The sequence below is a fragment of the Pristis pectinata genome, chromosome 22, assembly GCF_009764475.1.
Source record: "Pristis pectinata isolate sPriPec2 chromosome 22, sPriPec2.1.pri, whole genome shotgun sequence".
Taxonomy (NCBI): Eukaryota; Metazoa; Chordata; class Chondrichthyes; order Rhinopristiformes; family Pristidae; genus Pristis; species Pristis pectinata.
The window spans coordinates 15103422-15130772 of NC_067426.1; the positions used below are offsets into that span (position 1 = coordinate 15103422).

At 43.4% G+C, this 27351-nt stretch overlaps 1 protein-coding gene across 1 annotated transcript; it reads left to right on the forward strand.

Annotated features, from left to right (window-relative positions):
• Positions 1–1790: 1790 nt before the first annotated feature.
• Positions 1791–27351, forward strand: LOC127581653 (prolyl endopeptidase-like). The gene is made up of 15 exons (XM_052036225.1): positions 1791–2051; positions 6252–6326; positions 7310–7443; positions 8644–8774; positions 10397–10606; positions 14859–14980; positions 17170–17275; positions 18643–18834; positions 18917–19114; positions 20525–20628; positions 22545–22681; positions 23627–23721; positions 24437–24568; positions 25377–25533; positions 26029–27351. Exons 1-15 carry the CDS (start codon positions 2010–2012, stop codon positions 26318–26320), a joined length of 2127 nt encoding a protein of 708 aa, XP_051892185.1. The 5' UTR covers positions 1791–2009; the 3' UTR covers positions 26321–27351.

Genomic DNA, 27351 nt, shown 5'->3' on the forward strand with positions numbered 1-27351 from the left:
GCCATGGCACTAGTCTAATTATTTCACAATCACATAATCCACTGCAGTAAGATTATCATTTCCAATGGGAAAGCATCACTCAGTATCTAGAAGGATCAAGGTTTTCCTTGGGTATTGACACGAAATGCAACCTTTATATGCAAGGCACTGCAGAGTATGTATCAATGCCAGCAGGAGCCACACCTATGTGACTTACCTCTGCATACCAAAATGTTATGTGCTCCCAATGAGAATGGATTGAAACACTTCTAGTAACTTGAGAGGCATTTGTGACAAAGCAAATTAAATAATGCTTAAATGGAATACATTTTTCCCTAAGGTTGCACACCCTAGTGCCTATTCCCACTTGACAAACTTGTAGGTAGGTCTCAATGCCCAAACACTGTGTGACTACTGTTTACTTGCTGGAAGACTGCTCCCTCCCGCTTTCAGTCTTCAGTAACCCGTGGGACTGACTGCTGCCCAGGGCTAACTGAAGGAAGCTCAGATGGCAATGGAGGACAGGGAGTGGGTTACCTGAAGCCATACTGGAGGCAAGTTGTTGCCCAGGTGACCTCTCAGGTACTGGGTAGACAGTGGTGTTACGATCTGTTGGCACTCAGACCGGTCCACCCCCAGATACAAGAGCCGAGCCAAATCACTGGTACCTGCCTCCTGCTGTTTTCACTCCTCCTCTTAGAGTCACTCTCTGTGCTATCTCAGCACAATGAGGGTGGGTGTGAGGACAAGGGCATGCATCTGCCCCTATAGAACAGTTCCCGTGTGCCACGTCTCTGCTCCTGCAGGAGAACATTCTGCTAATGTGCAGCATCTCTCTGTTCCTGGAGAAAGGCGAGCTGCAGAAATGCAGCAACCCATCTCTGCAGGAGAAATGCAGTGACCCACCGCTGCAGGAGAAATGCAGGGACCCACCGCTGCAAGAAAAATGCGAGCTGCCCAGGGGCAGTCTGTCTGTCCACTGAGAACAACAATCTGCTCACTAGATTTCCTACACTTCATGCCAGAATGCTCCCCATGACCTGCATTACTCTAACCTAATGTTGCTCTTCCCTCCGTAACGATCGTTGCGATGGGGCTGTGGGGAGTCAGGTGCAGGAATGCACCTTTGTCATCGACAGCCTTCACCCCCTGCTCCAGTTCATGACGCTTTAATGAGAGGGAGCCAGAGGGCCTCTCCTCATATCCTGCAAAAGACTAAACAGCAGCTAGTCGCAAAAACAAGCTGTGCTCATAACTCCTCCAGCATGTGGACTGCCGAAGAACTCAACGATAGATGTTTTTGTAGCCAATGAGGAGGATTGTCTCCTTCAGACTGGTGAGACACTGAACTAGAGTCCCTCTCTAATGTTGCTTCAAACTTGTTTTGCCCAATTTCCCAGTATTCTTGAGGGACTGGGTTTAGCACTATTTGACCAAAAAACGTTGAAGACCAGTCTTTAGAGGTAAGCATGTGACTGGGTGAGGATCCACCTCAGCAGAAGATGCTCAAGGTTCGGTCTCATGTCCCCTTAAGTTAAAGCAGGAGGGTTGGTTACCTGGTGTGACCCCAGCCTCACCAACCCCATGTCCCTATCCACCCCCAGCCTTCCGCTCTCTCCTTCATTCCTTCCCCACCCTCACCATCACTTCCACTCACCTTGCCTCCCCCAAGGTCAGTCTCTACACCCCACCCAGGTCATTAATTTTGCCCAAGTAAAAGCAGAAACATGTGCCCCCCCCCCCCCGGAGAATGTGGAGCCAGGGACGCAATAACGTCACTCAACATAAAGGTGATCCATGGAGGTAATGAAGGGGGCAGATCTCTGGGTCAGGACTCACACCTGACATGTCCTGGGGAAGGACGAAATAACCGTGTCCCGTTCTAGCCCGGCTGGGACGGTGCTGATCTCAGCATCGGATCCCGGGTCACAGGGGGCGGTCCCGTTCCCGGAAGGCGGTAGCCTGGGCCGAGCTGAGCCGCTGTGCATCGCTGAGAGTTGGGCTGATACCCCCGGCTGAAGTGGGTGGCAATGGAAATCCGGTACCCGGAGCCAGAGAGGGACGAGAGCCGGGTGAGAGGGGGATTCGGGGCGGAGGAGGGTGCTGGGTCGGCGAGGTCGCCCTGAAATATAAAGGGCATGGTGCGGGATACTTTCACTTTCCATTCTCTGCAGTTACTGAGAGGGGGGGAATGAAATCTCCAACAGGAACAATGTAACATGTGGATATTTTCAGCTGCTCACTCGGTGAAAATATCACAACCTGATCCGAAGGTTTGACGCCCCAAACTTCACCGTACCCCTACTCCAATTGGCCACGCCCTAGCCTAACGCCAGACACGAAATTCGCTGCCCCAACTAACCCCAGGCCTGATCCTGACTCCAATCCCAGCCGTAAACTTTAACCCCCTACACCCGACGCCCAGCCATCACAGACTCGTGGTAGCAGCCCTCCTGTCTGCCGGTCTCCCTGTGTTGGTCCCAGACCCTGAAAGGGGGAGCAGGGTCTACCATCAGACCCAGCCCAATAATCATTGTGGTTGAGGATCCGCAGATAATATGTTTCATGCGCCCCCAAGAAACTGGTCCTATTTAAACGCCGGTGCTTACTCCTTCTGACAAACGTTAGCATTAGTTGGCAGTAGTGGATGTGGTAAAAACACCTCAGTGCAACTCATAGAAAGATTCTATGACCCATTTAGTGTAGTGTCTGTAGGTCTTGTTCTGTAAGTGTCACCTGCTATAATGAAGATGAAAAGAGTTAGCAACCAAACATCTTTCATTGACGGAAATCAATAGTCAGCCAACAGCAGTGGCTGCTGTTACAAGATATTGAAAGTTCTTAAAGATAAACTCATTCGTCTATTCCACACTGCTTCCCCTTGCTGAAGGAAAGACCCATGCTTATCACCAATTATAGCCTCCATATCTGTCTGCATACATGCAATGAGACACAGGTATAATACTTAGATATAAATATGCTATTATAAATTAAATTCAATTAATCTATGTTTTTTTTAACCTCTAAGATGTCACTAACTCTAAAGGCATCTTTGTCAACTTTTTTGTCTTCACTCCAGTTTTGAAGGATCATCACCAGCAGACTGTGTGCCATCTCCTTCGTTTCAGGTCTCTGCTGCTTCCTGATTCATGCCCTGCCCACCAGTGGCTTCTTCCTAGAACTAATCCAGTAACGTAACTCCAGGGTCATCCTACACAGGATCTCAATCACCACCTCCTTGGAAACTGCTTACATGCACCAATTGATCAACATAAACATATTTGACCTCTGACACCCATCTAGACCATTTGGTCCCTGACTCTCAGTACTTCTATAATGTTTACACGGCTCCATTCTGCCAATCCTTGGAGCACGCTCACAGTGCCCCCCCCCCCCCCCACCCAAAACCATCTCTCCTGACTTTTGACGTGTTTATCTTTCTGGCTGCTCTCCCTCTGTCATCCTATCAGGTTAGGCTGCATGAAACTCAACTGTGTCCACGTCCAGCACCCTATCAGCATCTCAGCTGATGGTGGAGTGCAGGCTGGTTCCGTACTTAAGCAGAAACAATGCCAGCCAATGACTTGACTAATAGCAGTCACTTCATTGTGTTCTTCACCATGTTTACATATGGTTCAACTACCCCATTTGATATTGAATAGTATAAAAACATTAAGATATGTAAGATTCTATTAAAGTAGAGGGATGTAACAAATTGTTCCAACCTGGACTGGCTCATCATTGGAAGCCAGTTCCAGAGAGAGGCCCTGTGTCACAAAACCTAACCTCAAAACTTTAATGACCCATTGTGCAGACAGGTGCATCACCCAATTAGCAAATCCCAACCGTTTCAAGTGACTATCAGCCAGTGCAAGAGTATTATCCATTCCCAGATGAAGGCAGTCAATAGGTACCTACAGGAATGGATGGGCTGGCCACCCATGTGATAACCCGAGCAGGACTTCACCAGATAAGTGCTTTAATCAATCCCAGGACAATACATGCAACCTCTGGCTATCGGTACAGAAACGATTCTCATGTGTTGAGCATCAATGCCCTCCAGTGAACGTGCCTGTAGTCTCTTTAGGTGTTCCCTCAGGATGAAGGTAACTTTCTTCCACTTCAGATCTGTGGGTTCTGGGGTGACTGACAAGGCCACTGTAAGAACTGCAGACAGGTGGAGCCATTCCACATATGGGGCAAATGGCTGAGACTGTTCATATCTCTCAAGTTTATTGATATGTCAGCTAACAGCAGTGGCTGGTACAACTGTGTACCAAAAGTCATACCACAAGGTAAACAGTTCTTAAAGGTACACTTGTAAATACCTCGGGATGCATTTTCAGAGCAATGCAAGTTCAGTCAGGTTCCAAGTGAAGAAATCTTCAGAAAATAATTTTTAGTTGCACTAAGACTTGGTGAAGATCCTCCCACAGTGCTGTTGATAGTCATCACCATCTCTAACTACCTGTTCCTACTCTGCCTCTTGGAGTTTTCAAACAATTAAAGAAATTATTAAACTAGAAAGGCACTGTTCCCGAGGACATAACAATGCGGCAGATGTTCTGCTGTCTGGAGATCTTCGGTCATCTGTTCCAGCATAGTCTTCGGCTCCAGGCACATCAGAAAGCCAAGAGCAGCACAGGGCCTTTCCTGATGCAAGTGGCCGGCTGCAGTAACAAAGGCATTGAGGGCCGATTGTTCCCCAGCGCAACGGCTGTCATACCTGCCGTTTGCATTGAATGTTTGTGAACGTCTTTGTCATTCAAAATCACTCATGCTCTGTCAAAAATTAAAATATTAAAAATATTCAAATATTTTAATAGAGGGATACGGACCATGTGCAGGTAGATGGGATTAGTTAGACTGGTATCATGGGTTGGCACAGATATGGTGGGCTGAAGGGACTCTTCCTCTGCTGTTCTGTTCTGTGTTCTAAAATGAATAAGAATAGCAATGAACTTAAAGACTAAATACTCACACACTTAAAACAATTAAACCATTCAAACTAAATCAAATGAAATACTCTATTTATCTTTCTCCCAACAGCCAATTTCTCCCTTGGAGTGGGCTACTGTTTTTGAGCTGTTAACCTGACACAGGTTCAGTGGGTCAGTTTCCCAGCCTAAGAGCTGGGAAATCCTCAGAGGTTTGTGCTGCTCCTCTCTTGTCCAGAGCCAGTGGGACCCACCACAAACTCTGCTCAGCAGTTGCCCTGATGCTGGCGTGGCCATTGGCAGATCCTTCAAGGATTGCAGCGGGAGATTTGCCCCAATCACATTAGATAAAAGGTCATTCATGAGTAATATCGGGAGGTTTCTTCACTCACAGGGAAGCAGCAATCTGGAACTCAACCCAAAAAGAACATTGTGAGTCAATTGACATTTACAACATTGATATCAGAGTTTTGTTAAACAAGGGCTTAAGAGTCATGAAACCAAGCATATTAATGAAAATAAATTGCAGATCAGCCATGATCTGATTTAATGGTTTGCGATTCAAGTTTTTTTTACATAAGAGGGTGGTAGGTGCCTGGAACACGCTGCCAGGAGAGGTGATAGAAGCAGATACAGAATCAGGTTTATTATCACTGACATATGTTGTGAAATGTGTTGTTTTGTAGCAACAGTACAGTGCAAAGACATAAAAATTACTATAAGTTACAAGAATAAGTAAATAGTGCAAAAGAGGAATAACGAGGTAGTGTTCATGGGTTCATGGACTGTTGAGTACAATAGCAATGTTTAAAACACATTTAGACAGACAAGTGAACAGGCAGGGAATGGAGGGATTAGTTACATGGGATTAGTTAGATTGTCATCATAGTTGACACAGACATGGTGGGCCGAAGGGCCTGTTCCTGTCCTATACTGTTCATGTTCTGTGTGTTACGTCAACAGGTTTGGGAGGCTGAATGGCCTCCTCCACTCTCTCTTGTTTGCATCAAGTGTCTCCTGAGATGAATCAATACTATTTGTTTCACTCACTCTGACAGTGAATGCCACATTCTCACTGTTGTAGGTGTAAGTCAACTTCTCCCAAATCCTTCCGTTGGTTAATCCATTAGTTAATATCTCATACTTATAGCCCTTGGTTTTGGACCTTCCCAGATGTGGAATGAGTTTCTCTGAAAACATTCATCATTTTAAAGATCCATATTAGTTCTCCTCTTCAGTCTTTGTCTACCTCTTAATGCAGGGTTGGGGAGTGGGGTGTATTGTTTATATGTAATGATGTAATGATGCAACTGAACAAGACTTATAATTTTTCAGGTGGATGATTACCATGGGGTTAAAGTACCTGACCCCTATGTCTGGCTTGAGGATCCCAACAGTGAACAGACCAAGGTGAGCAGAAACCCGGCACCTTCAGTGTGGTCCTACTTCCTCACTCTTAGAGCTGGTTCCATTCTATCAGTCCTTCTGTACACATGCCATATGTATGTATAGTATATAGAGTATATGGGGCCAGATCATCTTTGATCCATTTACCCACCTGCACTTCATCTCCCGCATTGGTTAAGCAAATGCATTAACTTTTTGTTGCGACACGGCTTCTTGAAGCCTTGGTTCCACTGTCATTCCGTGAGCGGACTGGAGCACCACCTGGCGACCGGGCCTCTGGTTGATAGGTCCTTAGGCCTCACCACCAGTACCACCTTGGTGGCCTTCAGTGCTTCACTGCTTTTAAGTGTCTTTGATAGTCAGAGACATTCAGAAAGTTGGAATTGATTGAAATAATAAACAAAAAGAAAGAAAAAATAAAAAGTAATAAATTTATTTGAAATCACAAGATTACAATTAATTAGTTAAAACATAAATTTATAATGAAACAAAGAGAAATAAACTTAGCTGACTTTAGACACAGAGTCCTACTGCATAATCCAGGAGGCTCGTCAGCTCAGTAAGGTACAGAACACCCCTGGTTTCACTATTGAATTTGGGGGGTGGAGGAAGAGGTGGCAGATGCACCTGCATCAAATCACCAGGGGTTTCCATACTTCAGTGCTACAGTGTACAGTCATGCAAGTCCAAAATGTGCTTTGAAGATAGCTATTGGCTCTCTGTGGAATCCACCATATTGTGCAAAGATTTTGTATGCTTTGCAGAGTATAAATGGTGCATAATGTGTGAATAGTACATGGAATGCGTATTTCAGATAGAGTACACATGTTTTTCCCATTACTTGTTCTCAGGTCAGGAGCAGAAGTTGGTTAAGTGTTTAAAAACTGGCCCCAGTCCACCAATAGGAATGCCTCTCTGTTTCTTCCATCAGTGAGAGAAACAGATTGACGTTCTATTCATAACCTGCTGATCTCTTTGCTTTTCAGGCATTTGTTGAAGCCCAGAACCAGCTAACCATGCCTTTCTTGGAAAAGTGCAGAGTCAGAAAGAGACTCAAGGAGCGCATGACTGAATTGTTTGACTACCCCAAATACAGCTGTCCTTGCAGGAAAGGGAAACGGTGGGCGTTATATCAGAATGTGTTGTAACTGCTTGAGATCGTCTCATTGGTGACATTATTTATTGTTGATCATGTTGAAAGCCACAAGCAACTAGAGTTCCTTCACTCTGGGTATGACAGTGTAGTGGGTATGATATTGTAGTGGGTATGCTATTGGGTTAGAAATTCAGAGAGCAAGTGTTCAATTCCCACTATGGAGTGTTTGAGAACTTGAATTCTGTTTTTTAAAAAAAAATTCATTTGGGACCTACTGAATTATCATAAAGCCCAGATGATAGCTGAATGAGGTTCAGAACTGGAAACTGACATGTTTACCCAGGATAGGTTTATACGTGACTCCAACCCCACAACAATCTGGTTGGCTCTTGGCTGGACAAGCCAGAGCTCAGAAATAGCAGCAGGAGTAGGCCATTCAGCCCTCAAGCTAGCTCCACCATTCAACAAGTCATGTCTGATCTTCTAGCTCAGCACTATTTTCCTGCAGAATCCCTATATCCTTTTATTCCTTTAATATCCATTCGATACCTGTTTCAAATGCAATCAGTAACTGAGCCTCTGCGGCCCTCCAAAGTAGGGAACTCCAAAAATTCTCCATCATCTTCATAAAGAAATTTCTTCTCATCTCAGTCCTAAGTGGCCGACTCCTTATTCTGAGACAGTGACCCCTAGTTCTAGATTGCTCTGCTACTTGGTTGTTTTGGATTGGTTCAAGATGCACCATATTCTCAGGACAATAAGGGATGAGCAACAAATGGTGGCTTTGCCAGCAAGGCCCACACCCTGTGAAGCAGTTAAGTAAAAAAACATCTGGAGACATGGAAGGAGTTTGGTGCCAGGTGGTGCTAGCTGTTGGTCAGCTGTTGTATTCTTCCTCTGACATGCACTGTGAGCACCAGCCTTGAACTGGTGCTCAGAGCTCCATAGTGGGACTTAAACTCAGATCTTAAGGGCTCAAGAGACAACCCACTGAGTGATGGTCGGTTCCTCAGGTGATGTGAGGACAGAATTGTGCTCAGTTGAGATGCCCCAGTTGGCTAAATAGCCCACTGATAAATGAACCTAGGTGCAATACTGGGGTCAGGGTTCAACAGGAGGTCCAATTCTGGGGACAGGGCTGACAGCAGGGAAGGGAAACTTATTGGCTAAGTCTGCTCTGAAAATGCGGCCAGATGTGCTGAAGGTCATTTTTCTTATTTCCAGATATTTTTACTTCCACAACTCTGGGCTGCAGAACCAGTACGTGTTGTATGTCCAGGATTCCCTGGATGGAGAAGCTCGGGTGTTCCTGGATCCCAACAAGCTCTCTGAGGATGGGACCGTAGCCTTGAAGAGTAGGTTATCACCAAGGATGGGGTCTCAATCCTGATGCTAAATTTCACTCTTTAGAATGCAGAGCATTAGATCAAACAAGTTTTTCAGTGCCTTGTTTATTACTGAGGAGAGGTGTGGGATTTAACTGATCATAAAAGGTGCTCTACTAACAATAGTATGTCTATTTCTGTTCCGGGGTCAGGAAGGATATCTGGGCTTTGGAATCCATGCACCGTAGATCCACCAGAATAACCCTAGGGCTAAACGATGGGACAAGTCACATAAACTTGTTTGTTCTATTTCCTCAAGATTGGAAGAATAAAGGGTGACCTAGACCAAGTGTTTAAAATGACAAAAGAGATTTTGTAGATCAGATATGGAGAAGCTTTTGGTGGAGGGTCATTTGGTGGGAGACAATCTTCAAATTAGAAGTACTTCCAGGAGCGCATTTAACAAACAGTGAAAATGCCGAGTATATTTGGAATTTTGTCCCCCAAGAGGAAGTGGACGTGGGGTTCAGTTGGAACTCTGAGGACTGATGTCAATATACTTTTGAAAATCAAAAAAAAATCTCACATGCTGGAAATCTAAGGCAAAACAGAAAATGCTGGAAATATTCAGCAGGTCAGTCTTTGGAAGAAGAAATAAGAGTCAATGTTTCAGGTCAGAGACCCTTCGTCAGAACTGTTAAGTATTTCCAGCACTTTCTGTTGGTGTCATTATACTTTTCTTGGATGTGGATATGTAAGGGACATGGGGCAAAGCAGGTAAATACAGTTGAGGAACACATGGGCCATGATCATATGTAAGGATGGAACCAACTCGAAGACCAAATGGCACCCTTCTGTTTCTGTGCTTGTTCACAACTGTTGATCAGAAACTTAAAGAGCAGGGAATGTCCAGTTCATGTCACTAAACACAAGGCTTTGACTGCGAGATAAAGTTCAGTTCAGAAGATTGTACAAACCTCCCTTCAATGTCAATGCAAAAGGAAATAAAGAGAGTAGAAATAGGCTTCCAGATCGCCACTGGACATTTCATATGAGTGATCCACACCAGTTTATAACCCCATGTAGCTGTTAAATGTTAGCAAACTGGTCTTTAAATTGTGTCTATCCAGTTCACTTTGTTTAAAAGTTTACATGGGAAGCAGAGAAGGGAGAATAATCGGGGGGATTTGTTCAAGCAAGCAAGTAAGGAAAAATGTGTCTCCTCTAGAAAGTGCATCTGTGACCGGAGACCCTAGGTTTAAAATAATTGGAAAAAGAAGCAGAAGGGAAATGAAGAAGCCCCAAAGGGTCATGGAGCCGGGAATGCATCACTGGAAGGTCATGGAATGGCACTTTCACAGGCCAATTCACTGAATATCTGATGAGGTCTAAACTGCACAGTAATGGGGAAAAGCTATTGGATGAGACGAGATTGAGAAGCTCTCTCAGTGCTGGCACATGCCCAATGGGCCACATGGCCATCCTCTTTGCTGTATGATTCTGTGATTCATTCTATAGTTATTGTAAAATAGAGGTCTCCTCCTGTTCCAATGATTAGGAAGAATTTGGTTAGCACTATGAGATGGATCCTCTGATAGTCTTGAGTTCAATTGACAGCAGAGTTGTCCTGACCTCTGATTGTGTTTGTGTAGTGCTGGCCTTCTCCGAGGACAATGAGTTCTTGGCATATGGACTCAGTAAAAGTGGATCCGACTGGGTCACAATCAAAATCTTAAAAGTCGAAGGTCCTGAAGATCTACCGGACACTCTGGAAAAGGTGAAATTCAGCTGCCTATCCTGGACTCATGACGGAAAGGGAATTTTCTACAACCGCTACCCAGAACAAGAAGGAAGAACAGATGGTATGTGGGAAGAGTGTTGTGGAGAACATTCAAGATAGAGAGTGAAAGATTTTTGGGTCTTAAGGGAATTAAGGGATATGGGCTCAGTACCGGAAAGTGGTGCTGAGGTAAAAGGTAAGCCATGATCTTACTGTATGACGGAACAAGGATAAGGGGCTGAACCTATTCTTCTATATTGTGTGATGTGATCTTATAAACACCAAGGAATGTATTTGAAAGAGACCCTACTGCCCTGACACCACATCAGTGGACCAAGTAAACTTGGTCCTCTTCAACTAACATGGAAGGAGCCTCGGCTCTCCAGTGTGAGGCCTCAAATATGTAAATGCATCTTTCCCAGATACAAGAGAATGTGTGCTGCCTGTTCTTTGACCTCGCTGCAGGTGCCCAGTAGCCCCTGTGGATCACACACATCATTGGACCAATGGACCCAAATTTATGTTGTAAATACACAGATACATAGGCATAAAAATGATTTCAGATAAAATGCAGCCACATAACACACACTTGAAGGAATTTTTCAACCTGCGTTTTACTCTGAGAAATACATGAAAAATGGCATTTTATGTCCTTCAAATGAGATCTTAAATTGAGACCCTATTTGCCCACTTTAATGCATGGAAAATACCCCATGGTATTAGTTAAAGAGAGTGAGATAGTTCTTCCCGATCTCCTGGTAAAATCTACAGACAGATTATGTAGTCATTCTCTCTTGCTGATTTGGGAGCTTGCTATGCAGAGATTATCTGTTGCAATTCTTATATTTTTAACACTTTGGTAAAGTACTGGTTGTAAAATGGTTTGGTATTTACTGATTTCATGAAAGGTGCAGTATAAATCTGAAGTCCTTTTATTAATGTCTTTTGTTGTGTTAATTATATTATTTCTTTAAAACATCATGCATGCATTACTGGTTCATCTCCAAACTCTTCTTGTCTTAACTATCAATCACATTACATTTTCCAGCCCAATTGTCTTTTGCTTTCAATAGTTAGGGGGACAGATAGGAGGTTCTGTGGGAGAGATCGAGAATCCCCAATGATCTGTTGCCTCCCTGGTGCCAGGGTCCGCGATATCTCAGATTGAGTTCTCGATATTCTCAGGAGGGAGGGTGAGCAGCCAGACGTCGTGGTCCATGTAGGGGCCAATGACGTGGATAGGAAGGAGGAGGAGGTCCTGCAAAGAGAGTTTAGAGAATTAGGTGCAAAGTTGAAGGACAGGACCTCCAAGGTTGCAATCTCAGGATTGCTACCCGTGCCACAAGCTAGTGAGGCTAGAAATAGGAGAATCTTGCAGCTAAGTACGTGGCTAAGGAGACGGTACAGGAGGGTTCATGTTTCTGGACAATTGGGCTTTGTTCCAGGGAAGGTAGGACCTGTTCCAACAAGGCGGTTTGCGCCTGAACGAGGGGAACTAACATACTTGCGGGTAGGTTTGCTAGTGCTGCTCCAGGGGGGGTTTAAACTAGATTTGCAGGGGGAGGGGAACCAGAGTGTTAGAGCAGATAGTGAGGTGGAGGAGGAAAAAGGTCATGCGAGGACTGCAGGTATAGACAGAAATCAAAGGTTTGTACGTGATAGAAATGTTCTCAGGTGCATCTATTTCAATGCAAGAAGTATTGTAGGTAAGGCAGATGAGTTTAGGGCGTGGATTGGCATGTGGGATTACAACATTATTGCTATTAGTGAGACTTGGATGCCGGAGGGGCAGGACTAGCAGCTTAAAGTTCTGGGGTTCCATTGTTTCAGACTTGATAGAGAGGGAGGGATGAAAGGGGGAGGAGTGGCATTACTAGTCAGGGAAAATATCAAGCTGTGCATAGACAGGACAGCCTGGAGGGCTCGTCTACAGAGGCCATATGGGTGGAGCTGAGGAACAGGAAAGGTGTGGCCACACTAATAGGGTTGTATTATAGACCGCCCAATAGAGAGAAATGGAGGCACAAATCTGTAGTGAGACAAAAGACTGATGTAAGAAACAGAAAGTTGTAATAGTAGGGGATTTTAACTTTCCACACATTGACTGGGACTCCCACACTGTGAAAGGGCTGGATGGCTTGGAATTTGTCAAATGTGTTCAGGAGAGTTTTCCAAATCAATATATAGAGGTACCAATGAGAGAGAATGCAATACTTGATCTCCTATTAGGGAACCAGACAGGTCAGGTGACAGAAGTATGTGTAAGTGAGCATTTTGGGTCCAGTGACCATAATGTCATTAGTTTCAAATTAATTATGGATAAGAACAGGTCTGGTCCTCGAGTAGAGGTTCTAAATTGGAGAAGGGCCAATTTTGTGGAAATGAGAAAGGATCTAGGAAGAGTGGATTGGGATAAGTTGTTTTCTGGCAAGGATGTGCTCAGTAAGTGGAAGGCCTTCAAAGGTGAAATTTTGAGAGTGCAGAGTTTGCATGTTCCTACCAGGATTAAAGGCAAAGTTAACAAGCATAGGGAACCTTGGTTTTCAAGGGATATTGGCGATCTGGTTAAGAAAAAGAGAGAGGTGTATAGCAGGTATAGGCAACTAGGAACAAATGAGGTACGTACTTGAAGAGTATAGAAAATGTAAGAAAATACTAAAAAAGGAAATCAGGAAGGCAAAAAGAAGACATGAGGTTGCTTTGGCAGATAATGTGAAGGTAAACCCGAAAGGTTTCTACAGGTATATTAAGAGTAAAAGGATAGTAAGGGACAAAATTGGTCCCCTAGAAGATCAGAGTGGTCGTCTATGTGTGGAGCCTCAGGAGATGGGGGAGATCTTAAACAGCTTTTTTGCATCAGTATTTACTCAGGAAACTGGCATAGTGGATATGGAAGGAAGGGAAACAAGCAGTAGTGTCGTGGAACATATAGAGATTAAAGAGGAGGAGGTGCTTGCTGCCTTACAGCGAATAAAGGTAGGTAAGTCCCCCGGGCCTGATAAGATATTTCCTCAGACATTGAGAGAGACTAGTGTAGAAATTGCAGGGGCCCTGGCAGATATATTTAAAATGTCCTTAGTCACGAGTGCAGTGCTGGAGGCCTGGAGGGTAGCTCATGTTGTTCCGTTGTTTAAAAAAGGATCTAAAAGTAAACCAGGTAATTACAGGCCAGTGAGCCTGACATCAGTAGGGTGGGTAGATTATTGGAAGGTGTTGTTTGTTGTCTATATCAATGATCTAGATGATAATGTGGTAAATTGGATCAGCAAGTTTGCTGATGATACTAAGATTGGAGGCGTAGTGGACAGCAAGGAAGGCTTTCAAAGCTTGCAGAGGGATCTGAACCAACTGGAAAGATGGGCCAGAAAATGGCAGATGGAATTTAATGCAGACATTTGTGAGGTGTTGCATTTTGGAAGGACAAATCAAGGTAGGACATACACAGTAAATGGTAGGGCACTGAGGAGTGCGAAGGAACAAAGGGATCTGGGAGTTCAGATACATAATTCCCTGAAAGTGGCGTCGCAGGTAGACAGGGTTGTAAAAAAGGCTTTTGGCATCCTGGCATTCATAAATCAAAGTATTGAGTATAGGAGTTAGAATGTTATGGTGAGGTTGTATAAGACACTGGTGAGGCCAAATTTGGAGTATTGTGTGCAGTGCTGGTCACCTAACTATAGGAAGGATATCAGTAAGATTGAAAGAGTGCAGAGGACATTTACTAGAATGTTGCTGGGTCTTCAGGAGTTGAGTTACAGGGAAAGATTGAACAGGTTAGGACTTTATTCCTTGGAGTGCAGAAGAATGAGGGGGGATTTGATAGAGGTTTACAAAATTATGAGGGGTATAGACAGAGTTAATGCAAGTAGGCTCTTTCCACCTAGATTAGGAGAGATAAGTACGTGAGGACATGGCTTTAGGGTGAAAGGGGAAAGGTTTAGGGGGAACATTGGGGGAACTTCTTCACTCAGAGTGGTGGGAGTGTGGAACGGGCTGCCATCTGATGTAGTAAATGTGGGCTCACTCTTAAGTTTTAAGAATAAATTGGATAGATACATGGATGGGAGAGGTCTGGAGGGTTATGGACTGGGTGCAGGTAAGTGGGACTAGCAGAATAACTTTTCAGCACAGACTAGAAGGGCCAAATAGCCTGTTTTCTGTGCTGTAGTGTTCTGTGGTTCTATTTACTTTGATTTTTACTTCACACTCTGAGCTGACATTTCTCTTCACTTAAGAGATCCATTTGAATATTTCTTTATTGTATCTCAGACTCTCCTGCTTTTGTGTAGTGATTATATTTGATGCATGATGTACTGATGGTCCATCTTTACCAGGCACTGAAACCACATCTAACATCCACCAGAAGCTCTATTATCATGTGCTTGGCACCAACCAGACAGAGGACATCCTGTGTGCAGAATTCCCAGATAACCCCAAATGGAAAAGTGCAGCCCAGGTAATTTATTAATATCTACAGAGTGTCGGCTTGGCAGGGTGGCCTATTCTCATATCCAAGAATCATAAAGTTGTGGATTGACTCCCACTCAAGAGGTTTTAGTAGATAACCTAAGCTGATATTCCCACTGCAGTACTAAGGAAGCACTGTGGTACTGGCCATGTCATCTTTAAAATGGGATGTTAAGCTGAGGTTTAGTCTTTGGATGGGGAGATAAGAAATCCTGTGGGAGTATTTTGAAGAAAAGACAAGCCTTTTCTAGTGATCACTCTACATTTTCTTTAACAGAAAAATTCGCTGGCCAATTGCACCATTGACCCTGTGCAGGACCTAGGAACCTAGCCTCATTTTGATGATAATGAACTCTTTTGAGATGGCAAAATGTGTTCAAGTTCTGTATGAAGGCAAATTATTTTTAATCTATATTGTCACCAGTGGGGACATAAGTATCAGATAATAACCAATAAATTTAGTCAGGAACTCAGGAGAAACATCTTAGACTGTGGAAGTCACTGCTGTATAAAGTGCATAAAGCAGGCATTCAGCATAGAAGCAAAACTGGACAAACACATAAGGAAGAAAGAAATAGCAACTTGTGCAGATAAAATTAGATAAAGAAGGCTGATATGAATACAAACAGCTCCAGTGACTGATCAGATGAAATGGTTTGTTTCTCCACTCTATTTACTTAATCTGTCAGTTTTGAGTTATTGTTGTGAACACTTTTGCTTAAGTAACAATAAAAACTGTATTTCAAATAATTCTCTGATTATCAGCTGTTTGCTCAAGGCACAAACACTGCTCCTCCCTTCAGCAAAATCCCAGTATGTTCCTGGACAAATACAAAGCAAGCAAAAACTTAGGGTCACAGGGTTATCCCTCTTGTTTGTGCCTGCCACACTGGAAATGTTTAATCAGTCCACCTGGAGGATGGGGGGAGGCGTGCGATCATTTCCAGTTGACCAGTTAATGATTAGTGATTTGGATGAGTATGATTAGTATGTTTGTGGATGACATCAGAATTGGTGGTATGGTGGACAGTGAAGAAGCTTGTCTAAGGTTACAACAGGATCTAGGTCAACTGGGAAAGTGGGTAAAGGAATGACAGATGGAATTTAACTCAGACAGTGTGAAAGTGATGCCTTTTGGGAAGTTAAAACCAGGACAAGACTTGCACAGTGAATAGCAGGGTCCTGAAGAGACCTTGAGGTACAAGTACATAGTTCCCTGACAGTGCCGAAACAGTTATAAAACGAAACGAAGGAGAATGGCACACTTTCCTTCTTCAGTTGGGGCATTGAGTAAAAGAGTTGGGAGGGCATGTTACAGCTGTACAAGACATTGGTGAGACCGCACTTGGAATATTTTTATAAGATATCTTTACTAGTCACATGTACATCGAAACACAGAGGGAAATGCATCTTTTGCGTAGAGTGTTCTGAGGGCAGCCCGCAAGTGTTGCCATGCTTCCGGCACCAACATAGCATGTCCACAACTTCTTAATCCGTACGTCTTGGGAATGTGGGAGGAAACCAGAGCACCCGGAGGAAACCCACACAGACACGGGGAGAACGTACAAACTCCTCACAGACAGTGGCAAGAATTGAACCCGGGTCGCTGGCGCTGTAATAACGTTACACTAGCCGCTACACTACCGTATATTGTGTGCAGTTCTGGTTGCCATGCCATGGGTAGGATGTGATTAAGCTGGAGAGGGTGCAAAAAAGATTCACAAGGATACTGCTGGGACTGGAGGCCTGGGGCTGTTTTTCCTTGGAACGAAGGAGGCTGAGGGGTGACCTTATGGAGGTTTATAAAATTATGAGGGGCATAGATAGGGTAGATAGTCACAGTCTTTTTCCTAGGGTAGGGGAGTCTAAAATTAGGGGGCATGGGTTTAAGGTGAGAGGGGAAAGATTTAAAGGGGACCTGAGCGGCAAGTTTTCACACAGGGTGATGGGTGTATGGAACAAGCTGCTAGAGGAAGTGGTAGAGGGGAGGTACAATTACACATTTAGACAGGTACACGGAAAGGATTAGAGGGATATGGGCCAAATGCAGGCAAATGGGATTAGCTCAGGTAGGCACTATGGTCAATATGGTTGAGTTGGGCCTGTTTCCATGCCCTATAACTCTATGACTCTAACTGAGAATTCAGAAGTCGTTCATTCCTTTTTGTCTTCATTCAGGTTTCTGATGATGGTCGCTATGTACTGTTATCAATTCGAGAGGGTTGCCAGCCCAAGAACCAAATCTGGTACTGTGACCTGCACCAGCTACCAAGTGGCATAACTGGTGGGTACCTGCTTCTCCCAAATGCTGATCAAATCACAAGAATGAGGCAGGAAATCTGCTGATGCGGTGAATCCCCTTCTACAGGCACACTGACTTTCATACAGTGACAATACTTTGGACTGGACCCAAGATCAAACATGGCAAAAGAGACCTCCAGAGAAGGGGCAAGTGGAAGTAAAATTGTGTGTCAGGTGCTCTCCCATATTTCTTTATGACGTAGAAGGCCATTCAGCCCATGGAGTTTATGCTGGCACTCAGAGCATTCCGATTCCCCCAATAATTTTCCAATTGACCTATAACTTCCCAGATATCTGCCAAATGTTATGTGACTCAATCTCTTCCATAACCGCTTCCCAGCAGCAACCCATATATGTGTACTGCTTTACATATGCGTGGGGACAGTACTTTAGTGGTTATGTTACTGGACTAAGTCCAGACCAGAGGCCCAAAGTATCAATTAGATAAATAAGTTCAAAGAGCACAGCAGCTAGCTACCAGAAGTTGTGATGTCACAACATATATTCCACCACCCACGTGAAGTGGCTGAAATTTTGCTTTGTGGATAAGTTCAAAAGCCCTACTTAATGGCAAGAAGGTGTGGAGATCAGACAGAGGACTTTTGGCATTGGGATTGCAGAAACAGAAGGATACCACTTGGCCTTTTTCACCATCCCGTGAGATTATGGTTGATCTATATTTAAATTGGATCTGGTCTGTAAAAAGTTTGGTTAGAATACTTGTATCCATTCTCAGTCCCCATGAAACCCAGTTCACTGATCACCCTTGCACTTATTGAGCAATGTTAGTCTACATTAATGCCCTAGTTTTAAAGCTCACTCCGTTTTGTTCAGATATCACACTATCTCTATTCAAAGGAACTGCAAATAAGAAAAACACCTAAAGCAAGATCTTTCCGCTGTCACACAACCCTGAAATGGAACAATGCAAATTAACTATCTTGAGTACTGAATGTTTTTCAGAATATGGACATCTGCTAACCGCAATAAACGATTATTCTTTAACCTCTTCCAGCTCCCCAGAATGACTGCGCACTTCCACCATCCTCTGAATCCCCGTTTTTCATTGCTTTACCATTGGTAACCATATCTTCAGCTGTCTGAGTTCTAACCTCCAACCTTTCCACTGAAAACCTCCCTGCCTCTCTTACTGCCTCTTCTCCCTTTAGATGGACATTAAAATTTATTTCCTAGTCTAGGCTTTTAGTTCTAAGCTCTCCTTTGTGTCAGTGCGGTATTTAGTTTGATAATGTTAACTCTTCAGGCTGTTTTACTGCATTAAAAGCAACACATAAATATGAGGTCTTCTTTGTAACTTCACCATTTTCAAGAGTTTTGTTATTTTTACAGGCCTCCTTCCCTGGGTTAAACTGACTGACAACTTTGATGCAGAGTATAGTTATCTCACAAATGAAGGGCCTGTGTTCACATTCAGAACGAACCTCGATGCTCCTCGCTATCGAGTCCTCAATATTAACCTGGAGCAGCCAGCTATGTCACAATGGAAGGAACTCATTCCCCAACATCAGAAGGATGTCTTGGGTAAGATCTTTCAGGGCACCATACATTGACTGAAAGTTTGTACCAAGAATGTTTTATCCAATCTTACTCTTCCACATTTCAGACTGGGCAACCTGTGTCAACTATAAGTTCCTGGTCCTGAATTACCTAAAGGATGTGAAGGATACCCTCCAGCTGTACGATCTTGCCACAGGAGCCTTCCTTAAGGACCTCCCCCTTGATGTTGGCAGCATTTCTGGATACAGTGGGCGGAAGAAGAACAAGGAAATCTTTTACCAGTTCACCTCCTACCTGACACCAGGTACAGTTCACAGAGGGGTTGACTGTGGACGGATTCACAAATCACAAAATTAATATCACTGGTGGCTTGAGCCACTAAAAAACATTAATCAAGCCATGTATTGGGGACATTTTCTAAAGAGACAGATTGGAAAAGTCGAGAGGTTATGTTAGTTTGTACAGAGACTTGGAACACTGAAAAATTCTGCTCTCCAGATTACAATAAGGATGTAGAAGCACTGGATTAGGTGGAAAAAAATAACTTGTGAGAATAACCCATCATTCTATGACCCTTCAGCCAATGGGAATAGCCCATCTACTCTGTATCCTTCATGATTTTAAGATACTTTCTATCAGATGCTGTTCCAAGGAGAAGAATGCCAGTGGCTCCAGTCCATACTCATAACTGAAGTCCTTCAATCCTGGAATCATTTTCGTAAATCTCTTCTGTCCCCTATCTACATCCTTTCCTGAAGTATCGTGCCAATACGCCAATTGTGGGTGAACCAGTGTTTGGTGAACAATTACCATTACACCCTAGTTCTTGGACTGAATGCTTCTGTAGAGAAAGCCCCAGATCCTGACCCTTTTTAACCACAATTTCAGCCTGTCCTGCTGCTTTCATTGCACATACACCCCAGATCTACCTGTTCTTGTACCCCTTCACAACTGTGCCCTCTAATTCATATTTCCTCGTTTCATTCTTCCTAACACAACGTAAGACTTTCTCTACCACCTATCTGCCTACTCCACTGTCTTTGTCTCCTTGTCATCCATTATTATTCACCCTTTAGTATACTACGCCTCCACATTTTATTACATCTGTCAATTTGGAAATTGTCACTGTGCACCCAAGTCCAAGTCATTACTCTATATTAAGAATAGCAGTGGTCCTAGTACCTATTTTTATTTATTTTTGTAACTTATAGTCATTTTTATGTGTTGCACTGTACTCCTGCCACAAAACAACCAATTCCATGACATATGTCAGTGATAATAAACCTGATTCTGATTCAATCCCTGGGTACTCCACTGTATACTTCCCTACTGACAAAAAAATACTTTCAATACAATTTTCTTTTTTTTGTGACTTTATCTGTTTGGTAGCACCTTAACAAATATCTTTTGGAAGTCCATATCAGGATCCTCTGACATGCAAAGTGCCCAAAACAGTATTTCAACAGAGTAATTTTAATAGCATTTATATAACATGTTTCACAACAGACAATAATACCCTTTTCCAGAGCAAAATCTTGGGATTCCAGCATCTGCAGTCACTTGTGTCTCCATACCCTTTTCTAGTCTAGTCACTATTGTAATCTAGAAACCCAACATCCTGTGACTGAGTAAAAGAGAAGAGAAATTGTTGATTGAGTGTATCCTGAAATGAGGCCCATGGAAGTTTCACAGATTATTTTACATTCTCTGCCAGGAATCATCTACCACTGCGACCTGACTCAAGAGGTGCTGGAGCCTAAAGTTTTCAGAGAAGTGGAGATCAAAGGATTCAACTTCTCCGATTATCAGACAGTTCAGGTGAGACACGAAGGTGCTGAGACCAGGTGAATAGTTGCAGGTCCCAGGAGATAAGGAAAAGAAATATCAAGTATCATTACTGGGTGGGTTTAGGTGCATCTCTTATGTGGCACAGGTAGTAGAGCCTGTACCTCACAGCTTCAGCTCCCTGGGTTTAATCCTGACCTTGGATGCTGGCTGTGTGGAGTTTGCACGTTTTCCTTGTGACCATGTGGGTTTCCTCTGGGTGTTCTGGTTTCCTCCCACATCCCAAAGGTGTGTAGGTGAGTGATTGAATCTGAGGGCTGTTAATAGGAATGTGGTGTGAATAGAATGTGATTAGTGTAACAGGGTGCTTGGTGGTCAGTGCGTACTCAGTGGGCCAAAATGCCAGTTTGCTCCCTGTATGATTTTTTTGGACTACTGAGAATTGCCAGGGAATTTTTTATTTACAAATAAGGTCAGAATCAAAGTTTGAATTCAATTTATTTTGTGACGCCTTTGGGTGTCTAATTTAACTTGAGGTCCCCGACCTCTGTAAGGAGGCCCTTCACTGTACTTGTTTGGAGCAAAGGAAGGATGCACTGCTCACAACCTTGGGACAATCCAAAGTCCTCTGCTCAGATATAAAATCCAAACCTGATCTGAACCCAATCTGAGTCCAAGTACTTATCACGATTTCTGCACCAGACCCATATTGATACAGACACATTTGCAGAAAAGTAAAGTTATGCTACATGTACATTGCTATGGGTCAAGAGAAAAGGACAATTGCAGAAATACCAAACCAATCATCCTGACCTGGATAATGTACTGAGCAGGGCTGGCACAACCCAATGTGACCCTAACCTCAACCCAGCTTAACTGTCTGTTAATCAGAATTAAATATTTTGATCTCCAGACTCTGAGAATTTTAGGCTCCAGAACCTCTTTGGTCAGAACACACACCCATCCTGCCCCGAAAATCATATTTGTAATCAGGTTCCATTGGGCTCAGGTCAAATAGCCAGACTGTATTCCAATCTGTTTTACAACTCGTGAAGTATTTTTTTGAAGTGTACTTAAGCTTGTAGAAAACACAGCAGGTCATTTGTGCACAGCAGTATTCCAAAAGGCAATATGATAATGACTATTCATTAATGTAGGATGGGGTATAAGTATTATCCAGGGCACCAGGAAGGACTGACCTTCAGAAATTACTACATTTGGCTCTGTGTGATTGATTTTTGAAAATAGATGATATATTTATGCATAACAGCAAACAAAAGCCATCAAAATAGTAGCATCTGAGCAGCTTCAGGGGTCTGGGATCCTCTTGCTGGACATTGACAAGGGCATTCGCCTGGAGCAACTAAATACTGGCTCCAGATCAGAGAGAAATGTCCACAATTAGCTTAATTATTAGATTGAAACTTCTCCCTATTTGTAAAGACCAGAATGCCCCCAATTTTGTACTCAGTATTTGTAGGCCATCCAATTACAGTCATGAGAGTAATAGGACTGTACAATTGGAACTAGTCCTGGCTTAGAAACAGGAGGGATTGGCCATTGCCTTATTACTTCACGGTGTCCCGTGACCTCCCATATGTGAGAAAGAAGTTTGCTAAAGCTGGATCCAACTATGATCTCCGAACTGATTAACAGTGTGTCGTCATTTAGCAAGAATGTAAAAGGAGTGATATTGAATCACTCAACTGTCATACACTCTTCAGCGTTAACTTTTCCACAACGTTTCCTTTTTGCTCAAGGATGGTCCAACTATTGGCGGGGCTCTGCCACATGTTGAACGGTGACTTGCCAAGGAGTTGGCAACGTCAGGATGGAGGGAAAATGTGAGAGAGTTGCTGGCAATACACAAGGCATGGCCATATAGGTGTCTGATGATTGGTTCCTTTTGGATGCTTGCTGTATCACATCTGTTAACTTTTCTCACAAAGGTTTTTTACCCGAGTAAAGATGGGACAAAGATCCCAATGTTCATTGTCCACAAGAAAGGGATAAAACAAGATGGTTCCCACCCAGTATTCCTGCATGGCTATGGAGGGTTCAACATCTCGATGGGTCCATATTACAAGTAAGTTACAGGTGCTGTCTGAAGATGGCAACTTAACACATCCCCTTTTGAACATGGGAAACCATGTGCAACAAGTTTTGTAGTATGTTTTTCCTTTAAAGGTGCACAGTAGCAGGTTGTTACTGGGTGCCTGGGATTATACATCAAGAACATTCATTTTTGCATTAATCTGATTTAACTTAAAAAGAATTCTATTTTTACCTGGGAAAGGCCCAGCACGGATTCACAGAATGAGACCGGTGATAAGCATTGAATTATAACTGATATGTTATGAAGGATTCCATGGTGTAAAGAAGGAATACATTTCCCACAGTGGGAAAGTTTGGACAAGGGTGTAAAAATCCTTAATTTTAAAGCTAGCTTGTTCGAGAGCAAAAGCAGGAAGCATCTTTGTCAAAAAGATTAGAAAAGGATGGATATGTGGAACTCTCTGCACTAAAGCACTTGCGTGATGTGCAGAAATAAGGAACCTGGCTTGATTTTTTCTGGCAAAGGGGCTGTAAGCCAAACGGTGGCACCTCCTAATGGCAACTGTCAAAGAAATACATGGGATTTCTCCCTGGTGTCCCAGCAGTATTTATCCCTCAATCAACACCACAAAGGCAGATTATCTGTGCGTTCATCTCATGTTTGTGTGTAGGAGCTTCCTGTGAGTTAAATCAGTTGCCACACTTCCTGCATACCAAAAGTGATGCACTTCGCATTAAGGATGCAGTAGATTTTTTTTAACTCGCCAATTAAGATTTAACAGCTTAAATATATCTCAACTGAAAGTAGTTTCAGTCATCAATTATAATTATTGATAGGCTCAAGATCTTCAAATCCAGATACTTGCATTTGGAAGTCTAGATTCATATCCAGTTACCCAAAGTAGTTCAAACACCTGTTGTTGATATACAATTCCTGTGGTTTATTTAATTGCTCCTTTCCTACCTGTGTTTCCAGTGTGGCATATCTGATCTTCATCAGGCACTTGGGCGGGATCCTTGCTGTGGCTAATATACGAGGAGGTGGAGAATACGGAGAAACCTGGCATCAAGGTAGGAGCTGCCTGAAAATCTGACCTTCACTTCAACTACACTTCTCTTAATTCTGTACGTTGCAGCTAGGTAAAGGAATATAATGATTGTGTTATTAGAAGTCTGGACTAACTCTCCAAACAATCTGAATATAGTTTCATATCAGAACAAGTGTTTTAAGCCATCAGACTGATCTAAAACTCATTTTAAAATCCAATCATTCTGGGGAGGAAACTACTGTAGCTGACTCAAGGTACAACATCTTGAGTCAGCTCCTAATTCAGTGTCTCACACAAGAATCTTGAGCTATTTGCTGTGGCAGAGCAATTGCAGTGGTTTCCATTTGCCTCCCTCGTGGCTTTCATCTGCTTGTATCTGGGAATGGGCTACCACCAAGGTTAGAGATCTTCACCTGTCCTTTACAAAGGTGAGTCAGTGGTTGCCTTACTCACATCCATTGGAACTCTGGTCTTCATTCACTGCATCTGTTTGATTCTAAAGGGTTCTGACTTAATATCAATCCTTCAGAATCAAGAGGTGAGATTAGTATTCTGAATTCACTGCATGGATGCAAGTGTGCTATTTTATGTTAGCCCAATGCTTAGAGACCAGATTCGAGTCTTTATTTGTTGAGAGTGTCCAGCTTGATCTCCTCACACTGAAATTCAGTGATAGTAATAATGCCAAACTTGTCCCCACTCTGTGTGTAATGAATTTTGTTTCTTGTTCTCTGCAGCTGGGATTCTTGGTAACAAGCAGAATGGGTTTGATGATTTCCAGAGTGCAGCTGAGTATCTGATCCAGGAAGGATTCACCTGCCAAGAGAAGCTGACCATCAACGGAGCCTCAAATGGAGGCCTGCTCGTTGGTATGGAGCCCCAGTCAGATATATTTGTGTGAGAGTTGCATTGATGATATTAAGGGACTGTATGACTGGTATATTACACTCAGCACTGCACTGTAACAGTTGCCTAAATACGATGTCTCTGGAATGAGAGCTAAATCCAAAATTCTGACCCAAAGTGCTGACCTGCACTACCAGATCAGTACGTTAAGACTGAGATTACCATGCTGATGTTGTTTGGTCGTCACATCATTACGATGACCAACTCTCACCATGGGGGCAAAGAGCAGTAGCCCAGCCTTGGATATAATGTGGAGAAGAAGCACAAAGTTAATTCCTGTCGTCAAGGAACTCAATTATGGAGAAAGGTGAGAGAAGTTCCTTTTGATAGGCAAAATTGTAGGTGTGTGCAGAGGCCCAAGTGGAGACGGTCACTGTATGGGTTACTGCCAGGCCACGTCCTCATTGTGCATTCACAGTTCTTAAACATGGCCCAGCAGGCGGTCATCATCAAAATACAACCTGATTTGTGTGTTGCCACAGCTTCAATCTGGGAATGAGTTCTGGGTCAAGAGGGAGGTGTGTAACTGAACACTAATTCGAGCCAAGGACAGGGAGATCATACAATGAAAGGCCGGCTCAACAACAGAAGCACCAGACACTGAAACTCAGTGTGATAGGGAGCAGATACTAAAGTCTGGAGTTGCTTCAGAGAACGTTGTGAACTGTGATGGATGAAAAGTAGTTTATGTGAAAGGATGTGATGGATCAAATGGCTCCTCTCATTAATTTTGGTGATGTATAAGCCTGATGACTGTTATCTCTCCCACAGCTGCCTGTGTGAACCAGCGGCCTGACCTGTTTGGCTGTGCAGTCATTGAAGTCGGTGTGATGGACATGCTCAAGTTTCACAAGTTTACCATTGGCCATGCCTGGACTTCCGACTATGGCTGTTCTGACAAAAAGGAGCAGTTTGAGTGGCTGATGAAGTGAGTAAGCTCTGGGATTGCTCATGCACTCTCAAGAGAATGGTAGCACTGACACATTTCACTAAACATGCACTAGCCACTGCAGGGAATGGCTCAATGTCCACTAATAGTACAGTGGAGTTTCAGGGCATCACTGCCCCATGGACACCAACTCTCACTGGCGTACAGCTCCATAACAACTGATGTCCTTCACTCACTGGTGTACATTTCCATGGGCACAAACTTGCTGGGGTCCAGTTCTCTGGCTACTATGTTCCAGTTTCACAAGGAACCCTGGAGAATGAGTTTCAACACAGTTCCTTATTGAAAGAAGTGGTCATAACCAGATCTGACCCCACTGGAATTTGCTCCATCTCCTACCCCACCAACTGCACCCAGAATAAAAATTCAATGAATCTTTTTTACCAACTCACTTGGCCACTGACCCTAAAGCCAGTTATAAAGCTCTTGCAAAATAAAGAAGAAATCTTTTAATAATGATTTTTTTTTCATCAGATATTCTCCACTCCACAACATCAGGGTACCAGAGGCAGGTATCCAGTACCCAGCCGTGCTGTTGCTGACTGCCGATCATGATGACCGAGTGGTGCCCCTTCACTCTCTGAAATACATTGCTACAGTGCAGCACATAGTGGGCCGCAGTCCCAATCAGAAGAACCTTCAAATGATACGTATTGATACCAAATCAGGGCATGGGGCTGGGAAGCCGACTAGCAAGATAATCGAGGAAGAGTCAGACATCCTCGCCTTCATTGCCGAAACCTTGAAGATTGACTGGCTGGAATGAGGAAGATCTCAGATATGATAGTTAAGGCCTTTTCTTTCTACATTAATCTCCTGAGCTGAACTTCAATTCCCTGAGCAAGTTGGAGAGGAATCTCTCAGACGACATGGCACTGGCAGTAAGTCTAGGTACTCCGTCCACCAGGGCTGATTGTTCGGAACACTGGTGTTCCCATCGGGATCTCCTGTTCCATATCTATAGCAATAATGGACCCATGAGGCTTACGGAATTTCATTTGAAAATCCCCTTTCCCCACTCTGCCCCTGCACACCAGCCCCTATAGTTTTTATACTGTGGTTTCCTTACTCAAAGAACCTTATTTCAGAGAAGTTTTTTTGAATAAGATTTTAATCCCTCTACATTCTCTTCTGTTTCTTGTTCAATGATCACCACTTGTCCAGAGTATGTAAAACACTTTGCATTGTTGTCATATTGAATGGTTGTGTGGACATTTAGCCTCCATTGCCTTGTATTATATATATGGGAATTTTTTTTTTAAAAACATGCAGTGGGTGATTTGCCTGAGGAAGTGTGGAAGTAGATACTCTCACAACATTTAAGCAGCATCTAGCCAAATACATGAATCATCAAGGCATAAGACTATGGCACTAATAGGATTAGTGTGGATAGGTATAATGGGCAACATAGATATTGTGGGTTGATGGGCCTGTTTTAGTACTGTGTGACTCTGGCTTGTGGCACTCTCTGGTGAATCAGGCAGCTGTTAAGATCCCTTGGCACTTCGGAGTCCAAAGCAGAGCATTTGCCCCTCTTGTCTAGGCCAGCATTTATTCCCCAACCAAACTCACTGTAATTCAGATCGTGGATCTTCCAGTGACTACGCTCAAAATACTCCATTAGTTGTGAGGTGCCCTGTTGCAAAAAGCACTTTATAAACATCTCTTTAATGTTTGACAGAATGCAGCATAAAAGTGTTTCATTGCTAACAGTTGTAATAATGAGGCTTATTCAAAAAAATTTTTTCAGAACCTTTGTGTAATGAATTAAATAAAAACAAATGATGAAAATGTGAA

Bases quoted from the DNA above. Each gene is read 5' to 3' on its own strand.
- LOC127581653 (XM_052036225.1), top strand. From the start codon at position 2,010: ATGGAAATCCGGTACCCGGAGCCAGAGAGGGACGAGAGCCGG. The intron at 18,835-18,916 runs GTAAGATCTTTC...TCCACATTTCAG, and splicing joins ACATCAGAAGGATGTCTTGG to ACTGGGCAACCTGTGTCAAC. The intron at 22,682-23,626 runs GTAAGTTACAGG...CTGTGTTTCCAG, and splicing joins TCGATGGGTCCATATTACAA to TGTGGCATATCTGATCTTCA.